This window comes from Acyrthosiphon pisum, chromosome A1 (assembly GCF_005508785.2).
Source record: "Acyrthosiphon pisum isolate AL4f chromosome A1, pea_aphid_22Mar2018_4r6ur, whole genome shotgun sequence".
Classification (NCBI taxonomy): domain Eukaryota; kingdom Metazoa; phylum Arthropoda; class Insecta; order Hemiptera; family Aphididae; genus Acyrthosiphon; species Acyrthosiphon pisum.
In genome coordinates, this window is record NC_042494.1 from 60,509,129 (window position 1) to 60,533,002 (window position 23,874).

General features: G+C 29.8%; 1 protein-coding gene and 1 long non-coding RNA gene across 2 annotated transcripts in view; one reads left to right on the plus strand and one right to left on the minus strand.

Moving 5' to 3' along the window:
• Positions 1-23,874, minus strand: part of LOC100168249 (5-hydroxytryptamine receptor 2B) — a 106,252-nt gene that overhangs the window by 64,502 nt on the left and 17,876 nt on the right. Inside the window, exon 2 of the mRNA XM_001947518.5 lies at positions 17,865-18,688. Within this exon, the coding sequence (XP_001947553.2) occupies positions 17,865-18,654 (790 nt within the window). The 5' untranslated portion in view covers positions 18,655-18,688. The remainder of the gene's footprint in view (positions 1-17,864; positions 18,689-23,874) is intronic.
• LOC107884197 lies at positions 6,327-22,939 on the plus strand. Its single transcript, XR_001679765.2, has 3 exons — positions 6,327-7,619; positions 21,739-21,944; positions 22,703-22,939. It is a non-coding gene; the product is annotated as an uncharacterized LOC107884197 (long non-coding RNA).

Below are 23,874 nucleotides of genomic sequence, written 5' to 3' on the forward strand. Positions count from 1 at the left end.
TTTAAAAAATTGAACCTAGTTGTTTTTCTGGATGCTTTTTTAACCATAGCACAAAAACCCAGAAATATCGTACTCTGCACCGCAACGAAGAATTGAGCAGGGTAGTTGAAAAGTTGTTTTTTCCATCTCAGTTCCAAAAAAAATTCTATGTACACGACCTTCCAACGTAATTAAAAATAATACGTCTACTTTTTAAATGTTTAACCATAGTTAATCCATAATAAGAGTTTTTTTGTTGCATTCAGAATACCAATCAAACAATGTTCGAATTCTACGGAAAAAACGCTACCCAAGGATGTTTTTGTTAATCGTTCAAATAGTTTCGCTAAATGCGAATTAATTAATACTTAGATTATGTTTTTATTTCATGTGTTAATAGTAAAGTATATTTCTGAATTAATACGCAGGTAGGTACAGTGTAAATGATCAAATTCATTGCAAAGTGTATATTTTGAAAACATTATTGACACTATCCATAAATTATCAATTCTTGAACTGAACAACTTTTTAATTCAAAAGTAATAAATTATTATTACCTATAGAAATTGTTTTTTTTTTTAAACCTAAATGTTATTGTGTATAAATGTAATACACAATTAAATGCAATTTAATTTTGAACATTAGGAAAAATAGATAGGAACAGATAAAATATATTTTATTGATTTTGTCTAGTATAACAAATTAATTTGTCAGTATGTTTACTGATCATTAAGGAGTTATTAAATATTTTTGTTTGTCTATTACAAAAAAATTTAATTTCAGACAAATAAATTTTAAGAGACAATTCTAAGAATGCTTAACATCATAGGTAAGCTAAAATATTATACTTTATATGAGCTTAAAAAAGGCTTTAAAAAAAAATATATCATAATATTTATCTATACATTAAATTGTAATTTTAATCTGTGCTCTAGATGTTAGGTTATATTAATATTACAAACAAATTTTGTGTGTGCTAAATATTGAAACCTAATATGGAAATATAAAATGAAAACTAATTAAAATGTAACTTTATATTATGTTGGTATCGGAAATTAATAACTCAATACCTACACCTTATTATTAGTGTAAAAAAATATATCAGCTTAATTATCTAGTCATATTGGCCTGAAAAAAAATTACCTAACTCAAACCAAAACACAAAACAATATTGTAGGAATACTTTATACACTGCAGGTGCTCGCAGTAAACAGAAACTTGGAAAATTAATTAAAAATCAAGAAGTGTAATGAAATTTAAATCAATAACAAAACGTGTATATATAAATCAGTGTTATATAGGTGAACAAATAAGAAAAGTACCTATGAAAACTTCGGTTTTTGGTGAATTTTTTTTTAATGTATAACATACTAGTGTAGAGCAAAATTAAATAAGACAGAAGTCAGATATTTTACTTATCTAATTATAAAATTATTATGTTATGAAAAACTGTTATCGTTGTTATCTTGCTATCTGTTATTATTGATTATTACACATGGTTAGCATTTTAGTAAATTATTAAAAATAAAAACTTGCCCGGCGAGTAAAAAATATTTTTCAAGGACGCCAAGAATCAAAAGCGATAGATGGACACCGTTAGAAGGCTATTAATTTTTCACAATTTTGTGAAAAAAGTACTTGACTACAATATGAAATATTTCTAAATTATATTTATATAAAGACACGGGGTAGCTAATTACGATGCGACCACATCGGGTGTGAAAGGACGCAATACATGGTATGTATGCGTATTCTATACGTGTGCACCGAATTTCTACAACATAAATGCTCTACTGGTAATATAAAGGTACGTCGTACACCGTTATACATAAATTTACGAGCGCATAGATGTACCTTAACGTTTTGTTCAATGGATACTCATCAATAGTTGAAGGGACGACGATGGTAACTCGACTTTCGTCTTTAATGCTTCAGAATTCTTCGAAATCAACTTAGGTGCACAGAATTGAGAAGAAAAAAAATCGTTATTTTGATTTTTTTCTGACGACGTCATGCCTTCAGATACAGCATAAATAGATTATTATCAACACACACCAATATCCCATACCTAAACACTTTGAACGAGACCAAAAGAATCGGACTGAAATCATTTGTAGTTTTCCGCAGTTTCACAATATTGACAAGGGTGAGGTCACAAGAGCTGTGATGTGTCACGTATCAACGTACAGCAGTGGAAATTGTGGTGGAAATCGTTGCTCTGATCAATACGTATCAAAGAACGCAACAGTCCAGCCAAAGTGATATTGTATGTGGTTGTACCACTCATCCTAGTGAAGTTAAATGTTTCAAACTTCTATCAAAGTGGTTCACCACAAGCCGCAAACTGATGTCACGTCGAACCTTAATAATTAATTTCTTCAAATGATGTTTGACCCACCAAATATCAGATTTTGATCCGTCATAATAATGTTATGCGTCTTTCCGTTTCGTATATTAAAAGATTCAAACAACTTATTTGTTTTTATATTTATGCGTATAAATATGCACGAGAAGTATATCTGAGGCAGAGGTAAATTCATAGTAATATTATATCATCTGTGAGGTTACACGATTAATAATTCGCGCAATTAGCATTTTCGATATTTGGTTTGATATTATTTGGTTTGATATTATTGTGTTGTTTAATTAAATAAAACTATCACAGTGCCATTTAATTTTTAGTCTCTGCCTAGGGTTTCCCGAGAGTGACAAAATGTTTGAATTATTATGAATGCCTACCTCATGGCATTACATTATAATTCTTGAAGTTTCTTGAAGATTTCACTTCCGTTTCTCACCTCATCGTAGCCTTAAATAACGATTAGTATTTAATGTTTCTTGAAGTTAAACATGAAATATTGTCTTGAATAATTTTTATAAATTATAATCAACCGTTATTGTTTGTACAGTATTTTATTTTAAATATATCATGTAAAGTCAATGTAAAGTCAATGTAATCATTAATATCTATTATCATTCTGTAATTATCGAATTGTAACTATATTCTAAGAATGCATTTATTTATTTATTTATTAAAAAAAAAATCCTTCTTTATAATTTTATATTTGTATAGATTAAATTTGTTTAAGTAAATAGGTAATGGAATTGTAATAATTGAGGAGTGAATATTGTTATTTTAGAATTAACCCTACAAATGTGTATAATTTATTAATATTGGATATAGGGACAGGTTCACATCGAGAGTCACAATTCTGCGTAATTAAATAACAGCCCTCAATTTAAGAAGAAATCCCTTTAATGCTGTGAGTTTATAGCATGATTTAATTTAAGAATCTGGACATTCTGATAAACATTTTACTTTTATTTAACACATAATTATGAACAGTTTAAATAGGTAGTTGTAACTTAAAATATAAAATTAAAACTACACAAGATAAACACCTACTTATTTATACAATGTATTCATGAGTAAGCGTATAAATGTATAAAGGTATACAATAAATACTATGTATTAAGGTACATAATCTGAGTCTTATGGTGAATAGTCAGGTAAACTTCTAAAAATAATTAGACTTAATTCCTACCAATTTATTACACAATCCATGTAAGAGTATATAGTTATTATTTATATAGTTATAACTTTTCTAGACAAATTTCATAAAAATAAAATGATTCAAAACAATTATTGAATATTATTTTTAAACTTATTATTTAATTATAAAACGTCCAAATGTATTATTTTTAAAAATATAATTAATTTACTAAACGTAAAATAGCCATTTAAATATTTTTGGTTGGTACCTATTAAAATTAAAATTACTTACCAAATATAATGTTATTTCTCTTGACTATTAAAATTAAATTAACTTTAGGTTTTTAAATTAAATAGTTTAGAACTTTAAAAAGTTATTTTTATCAAATAAATTTTAATAAAATATTTTTAAAAAACGATTTGGAAAATAAAATGTTATATTATGTTGTTTTACATATTTATCTAGTTATCTAAAATTAAAATGATATTATTTTACCTAGTCAGTTATTATATCATAATGTTCTAAATAGAATATTAGTGAATTAATATTTTTAGAAATTTTACTTTTATTTTCTATTAATATATCTTATAATTGTTATACGCCAATTAAATTGAAAATTCATGTTCAAATAAATAAATTGAATACAACAAATTATTTTTATTATTTTTTATAGCTATTAGTTTACTATTATAGCTAATTATTTTTTTTGCACACAAGTATGTCGTAAAAATTGTATACCATTTAAAAAATTCACAAAACTATATATATATTTTTTCAACAATTTTATTTCAAAATCATTTGTATTCTTTAAAACGAAAATAAGAGAATTATCGATTGTCCTATAGTATAATTATTTTGAGAAATGTAGTTTATATTCATGTAAATCCATTATTGATTTCCCATGGTACCTACATTATGTTAACCGTGTGTTTAGGTACCTAGAACCTTCTGACTTATATTAAGGAAATGGATGGTGGATATTGAATATTATAATTTATAATATAATCTCTGTTAGGCTACTTAACAGCTGTCACCATCTACCCCTAATGATCTTGTTATCGAATTTACGTATAACAGTAGACCAGAAGACATAAGTATATTGTTTTATTTTATTTTTATTTTTAACAAAGGATTTCAAAATGATTACCATAAAAAAAAAATAAACTGCGTAGATAGATAATAAACCTTTTAAACATGAAAGTCAGAATGTGTACGCTATTGTAGGAAAATTTTCTATTCCTTGAAATTCACGCAGCTTTGAAAATAACTACTATACAATCCATTGCTACTGGATAAGTACAAAGCACACACAAATTAATAATGAATTCATGTTTTTAAATTTAAAAATTACTAAAAATAAGTAGGTAAGCGTACTGTGCGTATTACGAACTTTAATGTTAATTTTATTATTTATTCAATTGTTGACATTAATTCATTTTTGTTAAAGTTTTAACGCATAAAGTGTTGATTTATAGAATTGTATTACAACACCTTTATAAATTATTAATAACACAATGTATGTAGTTGACCCAAAGATGTTTAAATAATATAGAGACTGTGATTTAGTGGGTAGGTATAAAAATGTATTACATATATTCAAAGTCAAAAATATGTCGATAGCAATAAAGTAAGGAATATCAATAACAAGAGTAATATTTTTTATCATGTTAATAATTAGACATGGTGGATATGATAGCTTAATACATTTTATAAAAATAACACTATTTTTTTCCTTTTATTTTCTATAATTCACGTGTAATTGGTATAAGTGTTAAGCGGCGCGTTACAGGGTTTTTCCCAAAAGAAATCTCTAGGGGAACCGAAAAAATGTGATTATTTTTGCGCTATCCTCAAACACTAGTTACGACCGAGGAAAAATTAACATCGCCGTTCATGCTGGCAGTCAATATTTCGAGACTCTTCCGTACGTAATATTGTCTGATGAATATTTCATGAAGTCAAATCAAATCGACTTAACGTACCTATAGGCCACCTTAGTGATGATCACGTGTATTCCATTATCCCCACCTCTACCTCCCCTCACTACCACCGCGTATACATCTCAAGGGAATACACCATTTCACGCGTTTCCGGCCACAGTTACGTTTTCTCCTGGAAAAGTGTCCGGCACATGTCACCTTGGACTTCAATTAAAGTATACTCAACCGTAACGATTTCTCGGATATAAATACAATATTATTATCAATCCCAATCAACCAATTTATATTTCTACGTGTACTATATTATTATTATCATAGCAAGTCGTGTTATCATATTATTATTCCAAGTAAATAGAGGAATACTCCATTCCGTTAATGTACTTTAGTAAATGCCCTCCAACCTTTTTTTTTGAAAATATATTGACGGTTTTGGAAACAATTTTTATTATCCATTTGTTTAAGTTGTTTACTTTTTAAATCACACTAATGACAGCTTACATTTTAGTTTCATATTCCAAAGGAAAATATTTTTGGAGAAGTTCAATAAAATCGTAACATAATAATAAGTATAATAACATTTCAATTTAAATCTAAAATTAGCTAATTATAGCTATAATATCCTATAGCCTATGGGTAAGTACCAATTTAAAGTTTTGATGGAGGAATTGAAGGGCTAAAATTGTACGAGGTACCCCTGAACGGCTGAGCCACTCTAATCCGCTAATATATACTTTTAATACTTATTAATTATAAATAAATAATTAGGTACTCCTTCGCAATTTGACTTTTGTGTATTGAAATTCTGAGAATAATATTCTACTTTGAAATATTATAAAATCAAAAATGTATGGTGTAATTCACAAAACTAAAAAAAAATGAAAGCCACAAAAATATAATTATTTTTCAAAAATGTTTGTTTGTTTTACGACCTTTTCGAATTTTTGAAACAAAAATGTTTCGAAAAACATTCATACTTTAGAAATAATGTGTGTTTACTACCAGTTAAAATAATTGCCAAGTAGATCTATATATAAATATATAGATAATACTTATGAGTAGGTATACTAGGTCGGTAGGTATACGGTATCCCTATAATATGTAATATACATTTTTTTCCATAGAACAAAAGTGATGAGCAATACGAGGAAGCAATTAGTTTTTTACAATGATGGGTACGATTTACGCTTTTTGTTAAAGTACCGTAGGTACTTATTGCACATTTCTGAAAATATTACTATTTTTTTATAATTCCATTAGTTCCGTGTTTTTTACCCTTTTAAAATCCGAACTAACAAAAAATATATTGTAGGTATACGCCTAGCTATGTTGTTCCAGGTCAAAAGACTTAAATCTCTATCACCATTCACCGCCGAAAAGTGAATACGACACTTAAAAATGCGAAATTTAAAGTTACAACTAAAATGTTGAAAAAGACAACGACAATTAAGTCTCACAAAAATTATTATTATTTTATAACAATATAGTGTTGTTGATGTTGTATTATAACAATAATCTACTAAATTCAAATGTTTTACATATAATATTTTAAGTATAAGGTACAAGGGCACATATAAATGTATTTCTAAACGTGACATGGTTAAAACAGCTGCACATGACGCAAAGTACTTATATTAATATAAGATAACATTAAAATCACAACATTTCGATAAACTATATAGAAAACAGATAAATAAAAAATACAATTAACATAATATATACGCATACATTTTTTTAATGTTCAAAATCAAAACGAATAATTATGATAAGCATTCGAGGCGTCACTACGCTGTGTGGTTATCAGCAGACATAAATAATCACTACCTATATAATTATTGCACTTTGTAAAATTGTGTACGTATCCATAAAAAATACTATTAAAGGCGTGATGCTTATTTATGTTCTGAGTGTACTAAATTGGATTTTTAGAGCTGTCGGTTTCTAAAGGTTTAAACCAAGTTTTCGCTATGTAGTATTCTAGTTTGTGACAGTTGTAATAATCACCGATATTGGTCGATAAACTTAAACTTCTACTAGACCTAACTTTTCGTTAATAACGACGACCTCTCTATAACTTTTTAAAGGTTTACTTTTATATCCGATAATCGAATTAATTGCTACCGAAAATGTAAACGGAACAAAAAGCATTATCAACACTCGTAAAAATAAATATAGAATTCGCCATTCTGAACTAGAAATGTGGTACCTAGTAAGTACTTCAAATTAATTATTATTTCCTAAAACATAAAATAAGTGCTAAAATCTGCTAGTATAATTTATATTTAACAACAATTAGAAAACTGTTTTATATTTGAAATTACAGTACCTATATAGTTTATGATTTAATTTAATGTTATGAGAAAAGATTAAATTTTAAAAAATAAAAACAAAATCATTTTGAAATAGAAATACGTATATCTTAGTTTTTGAAAATATTTACTAATTGCTGAAAGTAGTAATATTTATTGTACATTATAGTCAATTGGTATGATTGCATCAACATAAAAATAATTTGAACCGTATTCGTTTATTTTATTTCAATATAAAGTCATGAAATTTACATATTTTATAATTTATACAAACGATTACGACTCTAACACATTGAATGTTGCCAAAATTGTAAACAAAAATAACCGATCGTTTACGCTTAGGCTGTATTACGAAGTTTCTCTAACATAATATTATAATGTAATAAATGAACAAATTATACGGAAAAATGTTTATTTGAATACGTTTGTAGACTTTCAAAACCGAAACAAACCCGTCAACCGATTTAACAAATGATTATTAGCTAGATATTTATTAAACATAGTTGGACGAAGGAATAATCACAAACGTAAAACAATGGTGAAATCGGTACATTGACATATCAATTCCGTTGTACGTATGTAACGTATTCAGTAGCTGTAAATGTCACGGTACAAGTTTGACACAACTATTATACAAGTAATAGAAAACGAAAAACAAATTATAGCGCTTTTTTCGTGATAAATTGAAAATCTATATTCTGTTAAAAAATTAGTTCATAGTTCACTGAATGTGCTATGGATGAGGCACTCCCATTAAATATAGCTAATTGGTACACAATATTTATACGTAAATACTATGACCACAATTATTAATCACAATGATTGTTATGAACGTGGAAAATTTATAAATGAAACAGAATATTATAATGGTATTAGGTAACGATAAGGCCGATAATCTCGATAAACATTGTAATCGTGAAATTCAAAACAATAAAATAAAAAATAACACGCTGCATCGAAAAAATCTGTTTTAAGCCATTTAAGGACGCGGTCACTTAGGTAAGTAATATTAGTAAACGAAAACACACGTCATCCACGTGCTTTGTGAACGATTTGCATAATTATACTAGAATCATTATACGTATGGAATCCCCTTAAATATTATTTTGTAACATTTACCTCAATTATATGATCCCGCGTGTATTATACACTTGTAATAATAATAAATCGTACTCCGAGAATATAATTTTAATTGCACTCACATGTTAAGCTAGTTTTACTTAAATTATTTATCAACATTAAGATACACTATTAAAAGGTGACGCATAAAAAATACGACGTCATTATACTTTTTGAATAAAATAATATTTTTAAATTCAATATATTTAACTTTAATTAACATAATATTATTCATGTAATTACCGCAACAACAAAGCAACAAAAAGTTACGCAAGTATTATTTAAATACTAATATTTATAATAATATAGTGACCAACATTTTGTCCGATCTTCTTCGAAGGTATTCGGTATTCATGGAGTTCAGATTATAGAGAGTTTATAGTTTGTTCCCGAAAAATCGTTTGCTATTCGGAGGTGTCTGATTAAAAAAAAGTGTCCGTGAGGGCTGGTGGGAGATTTCCGCACTATATTTAATGCTATGTATGAATGATGTATATACCTAGTAAGCACTATGATAATATGGCTTACAATTTCAAATATTTATTCAAAGAAATGAACAGAAACTGTTTAAAACTAAAAACTGCACACTCATACCAGTTATAAAGCATCATATGTGGACAAAATAATAAATGTTAACATATTATACGTTACGTTACCTACCAATTCAGTATTGTATGATTTGTGATATTGACATCGTGTTTATTGTCTGTATTATGTATAACAATTTTACTAGTGTTTCTCGCAACCACCCTAATCCATCTAAAATATTATAACCAAGTTATTTGAATCATTTCCCCCAGATGAAAGTGTTTTTAATAAACAACTTATCTCACCAAACAACGCATCAAAATAAAAATAATGCTTTATATACGAAACAAATTTAGTATTAAAAGTTATTTGAATATTAGAATAATATATCGATACAAAAACGATCATACACTCGATGTCTTTATTATTATAAATAAATAAATAAATAATATTCACACAAACTAAAAATAATTTGTCAATAAATGAATATAAAATATACTATATTGAGGAGGACATGAGAATTATATTTGTATTATTAAATTTAGCAGTTAGCTTTTATTGAATCCTTATTAAAAAAATAACCTAAATGCGTATATTATGGTATTTTAACAAAATGTTCTAAAGTTATGATTATTATTTAATACAGGATGGTAAAAAAGTGATTTTTAAAAGGTAAACACAATATTTTATTTTTATTCAATACTGACGTCCCTCTTCGTTTTCAAAAAAATGTATTTATTTTGTTTTTATTAATAATATCATTCAACGATATTCGTATTCCTTACTTGATACGTGATGTTTTCAATGTGAAAATCTCAACTAATATAAGTTGCAAGGATAATGCAAAGTAGGAAATAAATCACATTTAGTAGCTACTGCTGCCTACTATAAACATAAAACCGTTGACTGAAAAGCTCAAGTTTGGACTACCAAAACGGAAAAGAACAAACCATGAATATATTTAAAGTGTTGTGTGTTTTGCGGTTCTCTGGTAAAAATATCGATGCAGAACGCCGTTAGTAGATGGACCTCATCGAATAAAATAAATGGTTTTCAACACGTTGAGTTAAAAGATATTTACCACACAATAGTTTATATAATAGAACACACGTCATGTGTTAAAATCATAAGATGTACAATGTGAACGAAACGCTATTATTATATACATTATTGCAATAATAATTTAAAGGGATAAAATATAATGAAATGTATTTATTTTAAAATTCAAACCGAAAACGGGACAAAAGGAGGTTGTCAGAGCGCGGAAGAATAAATTACGTTTCAATCTCTTTTTAGTATACACACTACTATCACCTGCTGAAAAACCTTCATATAATATAACATATATATAATAATAATAATAATAATACGAAACCACGATTTACGTAATATTTGTTTCCTCTTCTCTTTTATCCGTTCAATTTTTCGGATCAGTGCCCACACCTGTACATTGTAGGTACATGCGTTAAATTTTTTGCCCGTCAGAGGAATACAAAGATTAAAACACAAAGTATATTTTCCTTGTCCTTATTCGTAACGCACATATAATACGGTCACCGGAGCCGGGCGAGCGTCTCTAACCGCACATCGTCCCTTTGCGACGGCTATAAACACATAGGTATAGCTGGTATCAGGTACATATGGGGTAGGATATGCTTTGCGATCTTTTACTAGGATAGGTAAAATGTTCCCAAATGACGTTACAGATTAATCAAGCCGGAATGAAGGGCAGTTTTTGCTGACTACTTGCCAACTCGTGCCGTGGCTTTGGAGCTTTAACAGTGGTCTTTATGGCGCGCTATTATACATCTGGTCCCAAGGGGCTCTGTCCCCTGTATACGACTCAGTCTTCAAGAATATTATTGCTATTATTATTATCATCATCATCATCATCATCATCATCTTCGTCGTCGTCGCCGTCGTCATTATTATTATGATTATTATTACGTTCATTATTCATGTACCTATACCATTTTTGTGTTGTATAGGTATAATTATATAAACAATAATATTATTACTGAGCAGGGCAGAACTATGATATAATTATATTATTACATCACTGTGTTGGACTGTTGCAGCTCGCTTTTACTGATAAACGGTAAATTTGTGTTTAATCTTTATGACCATTCGTATAAATCATATTTTAACCTTTTATTTCACATCGAGCACGCCATAATATTATTATGTGTGTTATTTGTCACGAACATTTTACAAATTTCTCCCGTTTACATAGTGATTAGTGACAATACGCTTTCAATTAATGCCATGATAAATTTTATTTTATTAAAATACCTATAGTAATATACGTGTATAATAATACTGTATCTGATTACTTTACACTTAATAAATGTTATGAGTTTAATTCGATGATTAAAAATAAACCTATTCTTCTAAAATATATCCTTTATTTTTATTTTTTCCCGTGATATTTTGGGTTAAAAAGGGTTTTAGAATGCACATGACAGGAAACTGAAGTTGTCAAGGCTTATAAAACGTGACCGACCCCTCTTGGGTTGTGTGTGTAACTGATAGTTTTGTTGGGTCACTGGAAAGGTATTTGTATAATTTCAGTTGATATGATCGAATCAAGCATATATATACAACTTTAAATGTTCAGTTTAGTATTGTTATATTGTTATCTAATATATACTTCGATGAATACGAAAATACAAATATCATAATAATAATTTAATACGGTGGGTATTATTCGTATATAATTATATACACAGATACCTACAACTATACTATAATATTATATTCGTATACTTGAAAACAGTTGAGCGACGTTTAAAACTTTGGATACTAAAAAAATGAATATTAATTACATAATATTATTCATTTTTAATATTAAATAACTTTTTAACTACAGCAAAAAAGTTGAAGATCAAATACGATTTACTTATGAGAAAACTATATTTTATTCAAGTACTTACACTATTTCTTTACAAATAAAACAATTTATTCAATATCTACCTGTTTTTAATAATAATATGTCACATTTATTAGTTTTCATTTGAAAACGTTTTTATTACATTACACTATATTATCAGATTATGTTTGATCAAATAATATATTTTGTAAAAGCTATATCAACGTTATACGTAATAATCAGTATAATATTTTAAATGATATAGATTTTAGAGTAGGTATATCATTATTATTTAAAAACACTATTTTATAAAAGTTATAATTTTAGATAAAACCTGAGTAATTATTCAGAATTAAATTAATCAATAAAACGAAACATTCGCACTTGATTAAGTAATAATAGTTTAAGCATATCCAAGAGATTAACATTAAACAAATATTTTAAATTAATATTACTCGTCAGCAAATATTTTACCCTTTTTGTCATAATTTATAACAGAGTAGGACAGACACGTTCGTGTATGATACTTGTGACAGTTCCAACAATAATCTTAGTTGAAATAAGAATTCATCACCATATTTTTCATATAATTGTGTAGACAATGATTGTTATTATAGAATATTCCAATATAATATATAATTATTCCTAATGTTTGGATAAATATAATTATGGGCTTTATTTCTAATATTATAATCAAATAATTTATTCATTTTTATTTTATGAACATAAATGTTTCGAAAAAATAGGTTTGTTATATCAAATACAAGCACAATACAAGAAAACCGCAATGAATGAATCATTATGGTTATTATATTTTTCTCAATTTTATAATATTATGAAAGGATCAGGAAATGTACGTGTTCTCAATAATATTTAACATAAACTGAATATAGTATATACATTAAGTTTAAAACCAATTAGAGAAGATAAAAAGACAATTCTTGAAAATATTTATATTCTCAAGTAGGCATATTAACCGCATTGTATAAGGAGTTCATTTTAGTAATGAATGTCTAACTCAATAAAACATACGAACTTATTATATTACCTACATAGGGAAGGATAGTACCTAATACAATTAACTAATAGTAGTTGTAACGATACATTCTCAGTTAATCTCTCATGTTGATTTTGAAAAAAAAACAACATTATTAATATAATATTAACATAATATCTAACATTAATTGTATAAAATGCCGAAACCATAATAAATTACAGTCATGAAGCTTAATGCATGTACACAAAGCGGACTGTGCATTAAACATACATAGAGGTATATACATATAATTTAAAACGTCGACTTTTAATCGTTTCTTAGACATACAAATCGAATCTGTGACTTGCATTTTTTTATGATGATCAATCATATGCAAAAACGTTTATGTTTTTTCTTGAAATTAATATTAACAACGCGCTGTTGCCGATGACAAATGTATAATCTCTTTAGTTTCTATAGTGAATAATCGGCGAATAGTATAGGTAGGATATCTGGTGTTTCTTTGTTTTGATATTATGGCGTATAGTAGTGGATTTGATTAGTCTTCTGGAGGAAGAGGGGGAGGGGCAATATAATTTTGGTCCGAAAATTCTACTTTTAATTATTTACCCACTAAGGCCTATACTGTATTATCAACAACATGGCCAGACGTCAGTCAGTCAATGTGACCACTGCAGAGCACGCTTAATGTGATAGCACAACTTACAAGAACAAAAAGAAATTATTATTTATAGGAAGTTCATGAGGTCTAGGGGGGGAATGACCACTTTAGACTCCCCCCACAACACACAAACGCCACGCCTGGTGTATACAACTTGCATAATATTATCCCTACTAATAAATACGTTTACAAAAACGTTTCCAGCTTTTGATTTTTTGAACAGTAAAGATTGTTCAACTTCAATTATTTTATATTTTCAATTCAATTTATATAAATAATTAAGTACTTATACTAGTTCACTATCCATACATTATAATACCAGTAGGAAAAAATAAAATTTCTAGGAACTCTTAAGTGCTGCCTTTTTACCCGGGATTTTTAAGCCTTGACTAACATTATGCAGTTTTTGTTATCAGCGTAAAAAATAATTTAATTATTGAAAAGTACGTTTTTACATATTTAATTGCATTAAGGTGATTTAATTAATAGAACTAATGGGATTTTTTATTATTATTTATTACACGTAAATTAATTAACTACTTACGTTAAAGAATTTTAATTTTGTCATCAAATCAATACCATTTTTTTAACGAATAAATTAAATAATAATTTCAATACCCTTTTTTAAAATCAATTTAGCATTAAACTTTATAGAGTTGACCTCAGTGGCGAAAAGAGATGGGTGTGGTGTGGTGTGGGAAATATCCCCCAGATCTTTAACCCCCTCAAAAAATTATAATATTATATAATCCAGCAAAAATTCGAGTTTATAGAAAATAATTTGACATTATATGACGGTAAAGTATTTCCTAATTTTTGCAAGATGTTCTAAGAAGCTTTTATCCTTCCGGTAAATAGAACGACCTGTGAAATATAATTTTCCATAATGCGATATATTATAAAAACATTATTAGGTATCATTAGTTTAATTATTTTGAACATAGAGAGTGACATTAGTTATAATAATAAAGACATACTAAATATTTTTGAAAAAACGTATACAATTGCATTAAATATCCTCATTTGTTAATATGAATACCTTATTGTGTTAAACTATGTGGCTAAATTGACAATAAGTTATTTTGGGTTTTTTTTTGTTTTTAATATAAATGCAGTATTTAGTGTATTATAGTTTAATGAGGAACTATAATATAACTATTTGTAGGAATGTTACAATATATATTTTCTATAAGATTAAAATAGCTCCGACATGGCAATAATTCTTTCAATACTGCACTCACTTACCTACTACAATAACATCACATTATTAGTTTTTTATCCAGATTTTTGTTTCATGGTGATGTGATAATATTCTGTATGCGGTGTGTGTGCATTTAAAAGCTTGGTCAGGCAGAAGTGTCATCAATGAATTAAGACGATTGCAAATTCTTTGAAAAATGTAAACCGATAAAGAACAAACGTAACCGTGTAGTGTGTAGTTATTTCATAAAATTTTGTATGGATAGTAATTTATAGAGCGAAATACGTGACGGGTTATGTTTACAAGCATACGTTAAACTTTCTATACATTACATGGGACTTAAATAATAATAACAATAATATTATCTGCGAAGACCGAAATTTACTATAATATAGGAATATTAGTTTGAATCGTTAAATACTCTCGTTTAATATTGTCGGTGTTTCCCAATCACTTTATCGGGACATGTTCACGATGGTGTTGAAACAATTTCTCTTAAGCGTAGTATATGGATACGATTGAAACTGTACCATGTGCAAAGCCCTTTTTCGTAATCCACCGATATCACGGTGAACGCGCTTTGACAGTCGTGATTCACTACTGAATAGAGACTCGGGACACTATAATAATTGGCATCCAGGTTTTTGAAAAAAAAAATACGATAATTTTTATCTCATGTGTTTAACTATATAGTAAGGAGACTACCGCCATTATATTATATTTTTTTCTACAGCACTACTGCAGCTGTGCAGCCGACTAACGATTCTTTTTTTGCAATGATTATCACTGATTGTATTCAAAATAGTCTAACGGGCTTGAACTTACGACGAATCTTATAATTTTTTTTTTTTGTTACGCCCTCTGTGGGTTTTATATGAAGGTGTACGTACGTAACATTATTTTAACTAACATTACAAAAGATCACCGCTCCGTCGATAATCCAGCAATGTTTTTGCGATTATGCTAAGCAATGCATATTCGAGCGCCGGTGCGACGACTGTAGAGCTGTAGAAGTAGTGATGATACGAATAATAATATATAGTATAATAATATTAAAATCTCATAATAATAGTGAAATTACCTAATATTTATATCATACAACTATGTTTATTTATATTTATGGGGTGAGATGCATAATACAACAGTTGGGTTAGTGGTAACATAATAAAAATACACAGGTTGATTAGATTACAACATAGTGCAGAATTATAACAGATTTATGTAAGGATCAGAAGGAAAAATCGCGGGGGGTGGTCGCGATTCACGGTAAACATTATCCGGGTACTATAGGGGAATTTTTTGGATAGTTTTCAGGAGTAATAGTGATATGGAAAGGAACACGAGTAAAACGAGATTGTACTTTGAAAGTAATGAGAGAAATAATACGGGAGAGGAGATGGAAAAGCACCTCGGGGACACCGAACGTCAGTGAAAACATTAGAGAGAATAAACCAAGGACAAACACATAGATGGGTCGATTAGTAAGATACGATCACAACGGGAGTTTACCAATTGCGTTTAAAATTACCTTTTCATATACCTAGGTACCAATAATTGCGCTCGTTTATTTTCAAAGTTGATGGACCGATTGCGCACGGTAGACGGTAATTATTAGGGTAGATATTTCAATCGCGCCATCCATACCCATATTGGTCATTTAAATTAAAAATATTATATACGAATAATATTTATTATTTTTAGTACAACTTGAGTTGCTTTTCTCGAATAAAATAAAAACATACACTATTTAACACGTCTTGAATATTGTATTGTATCGTATCGTTTAATAATAAAAGTAAATGACAAAATTGTACATGTAGAAGTATTTAACAATGTCATCATATTGCGTTACCCCAAATTATAAAGCGTAAATTGTACAGTGCAACAAACCGATTAGGACGATAAATAGCTTGTGAAAATGAAAAATTGATTTCTGGTGAATAAATCTCTCAAATTCATATCCTATCGTTGGCTATAATACTATATTACTTTTCATAAAATTCCCGATACTTTTATAGAATATTGGCTTCAAATTAGTAATTGACATTTTCCAACATTTTCAAATGGTATCACCGCGATGTTCTTTATTAATTAAAATATTTCTATTTTTACCGTAAATTTTTTTTGTGATATAATATGACAAAGGCCCCCGGCTATTTTATGGCCTCGTGGTTTGATTTTTACCTATGTCATTGATAATATACCTACAAATGAATAATAATATATCGGTAATAATATTATACTGGTATAAGATTAGGAGATGATTATTTATTTTGTCAGTTAGAAATTGGATTGCTGACATGTTTTCGGTGAACGTTCCGAATGTTTACGATGAGAACTGTATGAATATGTGGCAAAGTGAATTTTTCCGGCTTATCTAAAAAAAAATTGTTCGACAAAACGTTTGAATGAATTGTCTAAGAGCATATTCAAATTTAAATCCTATACTCCGGCCCACGAGAGTCCATGCGTAAACCGTGCATTCATATAGTAATACGTGACGTCTGTTTTCTTCCACCATGATGCCATTCCCACTATTCGGCAACGTACCGATGCGCAGTGACGGACGCGTTCTGACATATGGACTCTCGTGGGCCGGAGTATAGATATTGAACCCACCCCTCATTTTATTACATTCTAAACAGAACTATAATTATGGATTTGAACTGCGTTTTTCAAGGCTTTGTCGTACATTGAACGCACAGCTCTACTGATGTCACATCGAAACGAGCGTATATCATTATATTACAATATGGTTGTAGACGCTTACCGTAAAATCCCGGTATGGCGCCGAGAGGCATAACAAACAGGCACACCAGCAGGTCAGCTATAGCCAGGGACAGGAGAAAGTAGTTGGTGACGTTCTGTAGCTGCCTGTCCAGGCATATGGCCAGGCAGACGAGTATGTTGCCCACGCCACCGGAAGCGATGAACACGAAGACGAACAGATACTTCCAGTTGTACGAACGTCGGGGGTCATCGTCGTCGTCGGTGGCCACAGTGGCGTGTGGCCGCTGTTCGCCGTGTATCGAACATGTCACCTGGTTGACGTCGTCGTGGTCGTGGCCGCCGCCACCGTCACCGTCACAGCGGACGACGGTGACGGCGTTACCGCGGACCGTTTCGGGCAAACCCACGGACACGGCCGGCTGTCCGTCAAAGTGGGCCGACAGCCTGGCGGGCAGGTATAGCCGGACATCGGCGTTGGTGGCCTTGGACAGAGAGTCGGTGCACGCGAGCGCGCCCGCTGCCCGCCGGCAGTCCAACGTCCATGTACCGCCGCAGTCCAGCCTGTCGACCCGGGCCTCTGTTACCAGCAACTTGTTCCCGTTCGTCGTCGCGGTCATCACCATCTCGGTGCCGGCCACCGCTATGGCGGCGGCGGTGGCCGCGGTGGTGGTGGCCGCGGCTGCGGCTGCAGCGGCGGTGGTTGTGGCCACGGTCGACGCCGAACCGTTGTTGTAGTAGTTGCCGTTGTCCTGATACACAGAGTACACCAGGCGGCAGATGACCTGCGCCAACCACACCTTGCCAGCTCCGTCATCGTGACCGCTGCCCATTACATTTTCTTCTGTTCAACGTACGTGACTCGAACTGAAAAAATGTATATTTTACTTGATGTTTACCTCTTATTATAGGTATCTATTTAGGTACCTAACTACTGGACTACAGTACATGTTTCTGAATTCGATTCGATACCATAAATCCTAATAGTTAACCACAAATTGTTCGCTTATCGTAATGTGCAAGCCTCTTAGTCGCTTTTAATTCTCCTAAAGGTTCTAAAAAATTGATTAGGTCAGTGGAAAATTAGAATTTAATGCAAGCAAGTTTGCTTTTATATTATATTTTAGACTTCCAATATTATATACAATAATAACATAATATTTCCCAATTATGCTAAAGTCTATTCCACGAGAAAATAATCAGTTTTCACGCGTCATGACTGACAGTTTCGGCGAAGCTGGACCCCAATTTCCCTCTCCAAGCGTCCTAAACGATATACGTCACCAGAGACCGAACATGTCCGACTCGTGACGAACCGATTACCCTTCATTCCAAGTTCTATTGAGGTTCGGCACTCGCGCACATGCCAGTCACCAGTCGCCTAACGGATACCTCGATAAGATACTTACATGAAGAACCCCCAGGCACGTATCTAAAATTTACTTTGCCTAGGATCCCCCCTCCAAATTCATATTCAAATTATTTGTACTAAGTCTCAAAAACACGTTACGTTTAAAACTTATGCACATCAAATAAATATATTGTTATTACTATTCGATACTATAACTTATTATGATTTTGATTATTAAATAACTTATATAAAGATATTAGATAATATATTATATCACATTTTATGTTCGTAGAAAACGTGATCTTAAAGTTAAATATTGGGTCTATTTATAGTAGAAAATAGGTAGGTACCATGGACGTATATTATAGAAGGCTGTCGACTTGGCCTCATGCATCAGATAGGTATTGTTTAGCGATTAGTCGATTAGGTACTGACGTTTTGTCAATGTAGTAATATTCAAATTTAATGCTATTTGCAATAAGTTATAAATTTGCTTATTTCCATAACACTTGAACGATGACTGTGTTAATACATAACAATGAAACGTATTAATCGTAATTAATGCTAAAAAAAAATCGTATAACTCAATCTGATGATACTGATACTGAAATTATAAGTATGGTTAAAAAAATTTAACATTGCTTAAAAATTATTATTTATTAGTATTTAGACATAAAAATTATTTTTTTAACCAACCAAACGTAAATTTTAAATTTAGGGACGCGGGAGTATGGAGATATAAGCCATTTACAGGCTCTTCAAGTTTCTCACAGAAAACAAATTATGGAAAACGACACTTCCATCATTCTCCCTATCCACGTACTCGTTGTCGAGTAAATGACCATAATCTCTTAATGAATAATCCCATCTTCTAGACAAATTAATTAAAATTCTAAAAAAAAACGAAAACAAACATTTGTAGTTAAATGGGCACCCTCTTCGTACCCTTTTCAAATCTGTTTGTTTTAGCCATCATCTCTCATCTCCGATAATATTTTATAATTAACTTATTCGCAGTGCTCATCACCATGTATAAGTTCATAACACTCTAAAACTATAATTTCAACTAATTTATTGCTTCGATGTGTACAATATGTTTGCATTTTTCTGTATTAATATCGATTATTAACAAAATATTATTATTTTAATTATAAACATGAATGTGTTTTGTGTTAACACGAAAATCGAATTTTCTTGAAAATTACAGCATGTATAGTGTGCGATAAGTGTCCTTAATTTATTACAAAATGCAATCGTCAATAAATTGTCCCTACGTCCTCTGCAGGACTCGTTGTAATCCGCTTAAACGTATTCAATCAATCATTGCAACCACTAAAATCTATAGTCAAGTTACACCTGCAACGGTACTAATAATTATTATATGGGTACCTATATATATAATATATTATATGTATAAAGTTTATACACGTTGTGTATATGTATAAAGTTTATACACACGTTGTGTATATGTGTATTAGAAGATTGGTGTAAAGGTAATATCCTATTAATTCTCTCATCACAAAGTCGTATTACTCTATAGCGTTCCTAAACAAACCTTTACAACACGTGGGGAATTACATATTCGGTCGAAGGATTATCAGAGCATTTCAAATGCCGTTATCCACCAGACGCGACGGGTCCTGATGACAGTCCCATGAGTGGAAATAATAATATTGTCATCGGTCACACGCGCGCCACACTGATTGACAGTGACAATATTTTGATGGCAATACGAAATTTTATATTATTAATAAATATACAGAACTCCGACGTTAAAGAGAATAATAATTGTCATATAAATCGGAAACGCTCGATTTATCAAAATATAGTATTATAGCGTAATTGAAGATTAATCACAAACAGTTTTGATAGAATTAAAATACATTTTCCTTGTTTATAGAAGAAAAAAAAGCATAGACAACTTCTGACTAATGATTTTTTTTCGTTTTCAGCCATGGTGTATATTTTAATGTTAACAATCTATTTTGTTTCTATTGATTTGAAAAATAATAATATTAATTTTTAAAAAATTTATTGTGACTGCAGCAAGGGTAAAAATTATTGTTTATGAGAAGAGTATGACATTTAGAGAGTGAAGACTAATCAATAGTTTTTTTTTTTTTTTAAATAATGAAATGTTAGCTACATTATTATTTATAATAGGTACCGTACATACCTATTATAAATTATTACACAGATCAGCTAACGAAATCGGTGTTGATGGTAATTTATAATATTTGTTTTATAAATGTATTGAAACATCCATAACGTGATAGAAATTGGCAAGCACAATTATTGTTACTAACATAAATAAATATTTTCAAAGCGTTTCGGGGAAGTATTTGTAAATGAATAATCTATATTAAAAATGTACAAATGTGAATTTAATACATTTGGGTGATTAACTCTATATTATATAAAGTTCACTTAACTGTATTGACCGCGTTATAGTTGCGTATAAGGCGTACAAAGGCATATAGGTATACGTAGGTAGGGCAATAAGATAATATTGTAAGAAAAGGAATCGTAGGAAAAACTTAAAATATTTGTTATCTATCATTTTTAGATACCCACACTGTGACCTTTGTCCGTCGTGTATAAATGACCGCATGTGGTGAGAATTGTTGGAATTATAAATGTACCTGTGAACTCAGACGCCTAAGAGAATAAAAGAGGTTATTGAAAAGTTTCCCAGCATGAGATGTGTTCAAATCTCAAAACAATAGTAAAATGTCGCAGTGTATATGATATATTAACACATAATAATATTATGTAAGTATACGGCAGCCAATTTTGATAAATTGTTAGTTTAAAATGAACCAAGTTAAGATTATTGTCTTATAAATTATTCAAATATACTCAAATACATACTTTTACGAGAGATTAATTATGGTAAACAATGTGATAATATCATTATTTTATTACTTTAATGAATGAGGAATGATGTACCGGTCTCTTTCTTTAAATATATAGTTAATATATTATCTTGATAAGATCTATTTATCAACTGAACTATTCTCTAAAATAGTGAGTAATGTATTGATATATTTACACTCCGTGATTAATAGTTTCGAATGAATAGTAAGTGAAAAAATAATCGATTAATATTTTCTGGAGCAATTTGATTAGATTGATTTTTTGCAAAGTTTATTGTTTCATAAAAGTTTTACTAGCGTAAATAATATATTTAACACCATCTTGCAAAGTAAGAATAATAAGTCATGAACAGTTAGTATTTTCTCCAGTCATACTCATCTTTTTTATGATTTACACGAATTTTGATAATATGAAACTTTTAACTAACAACAAAAATGTTTGTAATAAAAAACCTCAATTTTTTCAAACATAAGTTTCAGCAAACATATCATACAATTATTTTCACGACAAGTGATAAACAAATAATTTCCAGTATCATTTAAAATTATAAAGTACCTAGATGAAAACATGTAATATATTAAGTAATTTTAGATTCTGAGCGGAGCAATGAATGTATTTATTTTACAATGTGTTCTTTTTTATTTTATTTTTAGTGTCTGTGTACACGATAAGTAGTCGAAATAATGCTTCGATTTTCAACTTCAGTAACTTGTTTGATGGAACAGTGAATCTAGTCAGTACATTGAAGAGGTCGAAGAGGTCAACATTAAAAATTCCCAGAAGTTTTCAAGAGCGCCAAGAAAAAAAAAAATTAAGAAAAACCGGACATTTTTATACTAAATCGGTTTTCGACCAAATCGATTTTTGTTTTTGATGTAACTCTGAAACAAATGACCGTAGATACATGACATTTTCACTGAATGTTTATATTAGCATTTTTCTATACACCATAAAACTTTCAAAATATTTTGACTTGCTTTGAGCTGTTTATGGACATTTCTAGTTTTCATTTTTATTTAGTTTTATTTCTATAAATGACAACACCAATTTTGTTCGTTGGTTCAAAAAGCTTGAAAATGTAATACTATGAGGCGCCTAATATATTATTACAATGACAGTTGAAAAGTATTAAAAATACAAAATTACAATTTTTTTTGTAAGCATTCAAAGTTCGAATTATAACAAAATAAGTAAAAATCACGGAAACGTGCAAATTATTTTGAGTTAGAAATGTATAAAAATGTTCTTTTTAAATATAAGATTTGAAAATGTGATGCAAGATTTCTCAAAAGTATGTCTACCTTATAAAAAAAATATCTACCGGAAAGTCAAACTAAAAATTTATGAGCGTTTGAAATTCAACATTTACAACATTTACAACATTTACAACATTTGGATATTCTCTCAATTTCTCGTGTAGTGATTTCCTTCTTTTGTTATTATTCAAAAACAAATTACTGTAGATACTTGAAATTTACACCGCATTATATTTATTTTATCAATTTCTATACTTGATAACATTTTCAAAATATTTCGACTCCCAGGCGTTCGCAGAACTTGACCCGGAGGCCATTCCAAGTCTGACATCGGAAGAGAGTGTGCTAAGCAGCCCTACCCATGTGGTGTATATATTACTGAAAGCACCCATGTTCTGTTAGCGCTTGAGTTATGTGGTACGTCCACGGGACTCTCGGAATCGTCCTGTTTTCCCATCTAGCGATGTTGGTAATGAGGCGGTGGGTCCAGGGAGCCTCTTTGGAAAGGATCCACCTTATGTACCACACATTGATTGTAATTTTCTTCTCTTCCTTCCTAGTTCTGGATT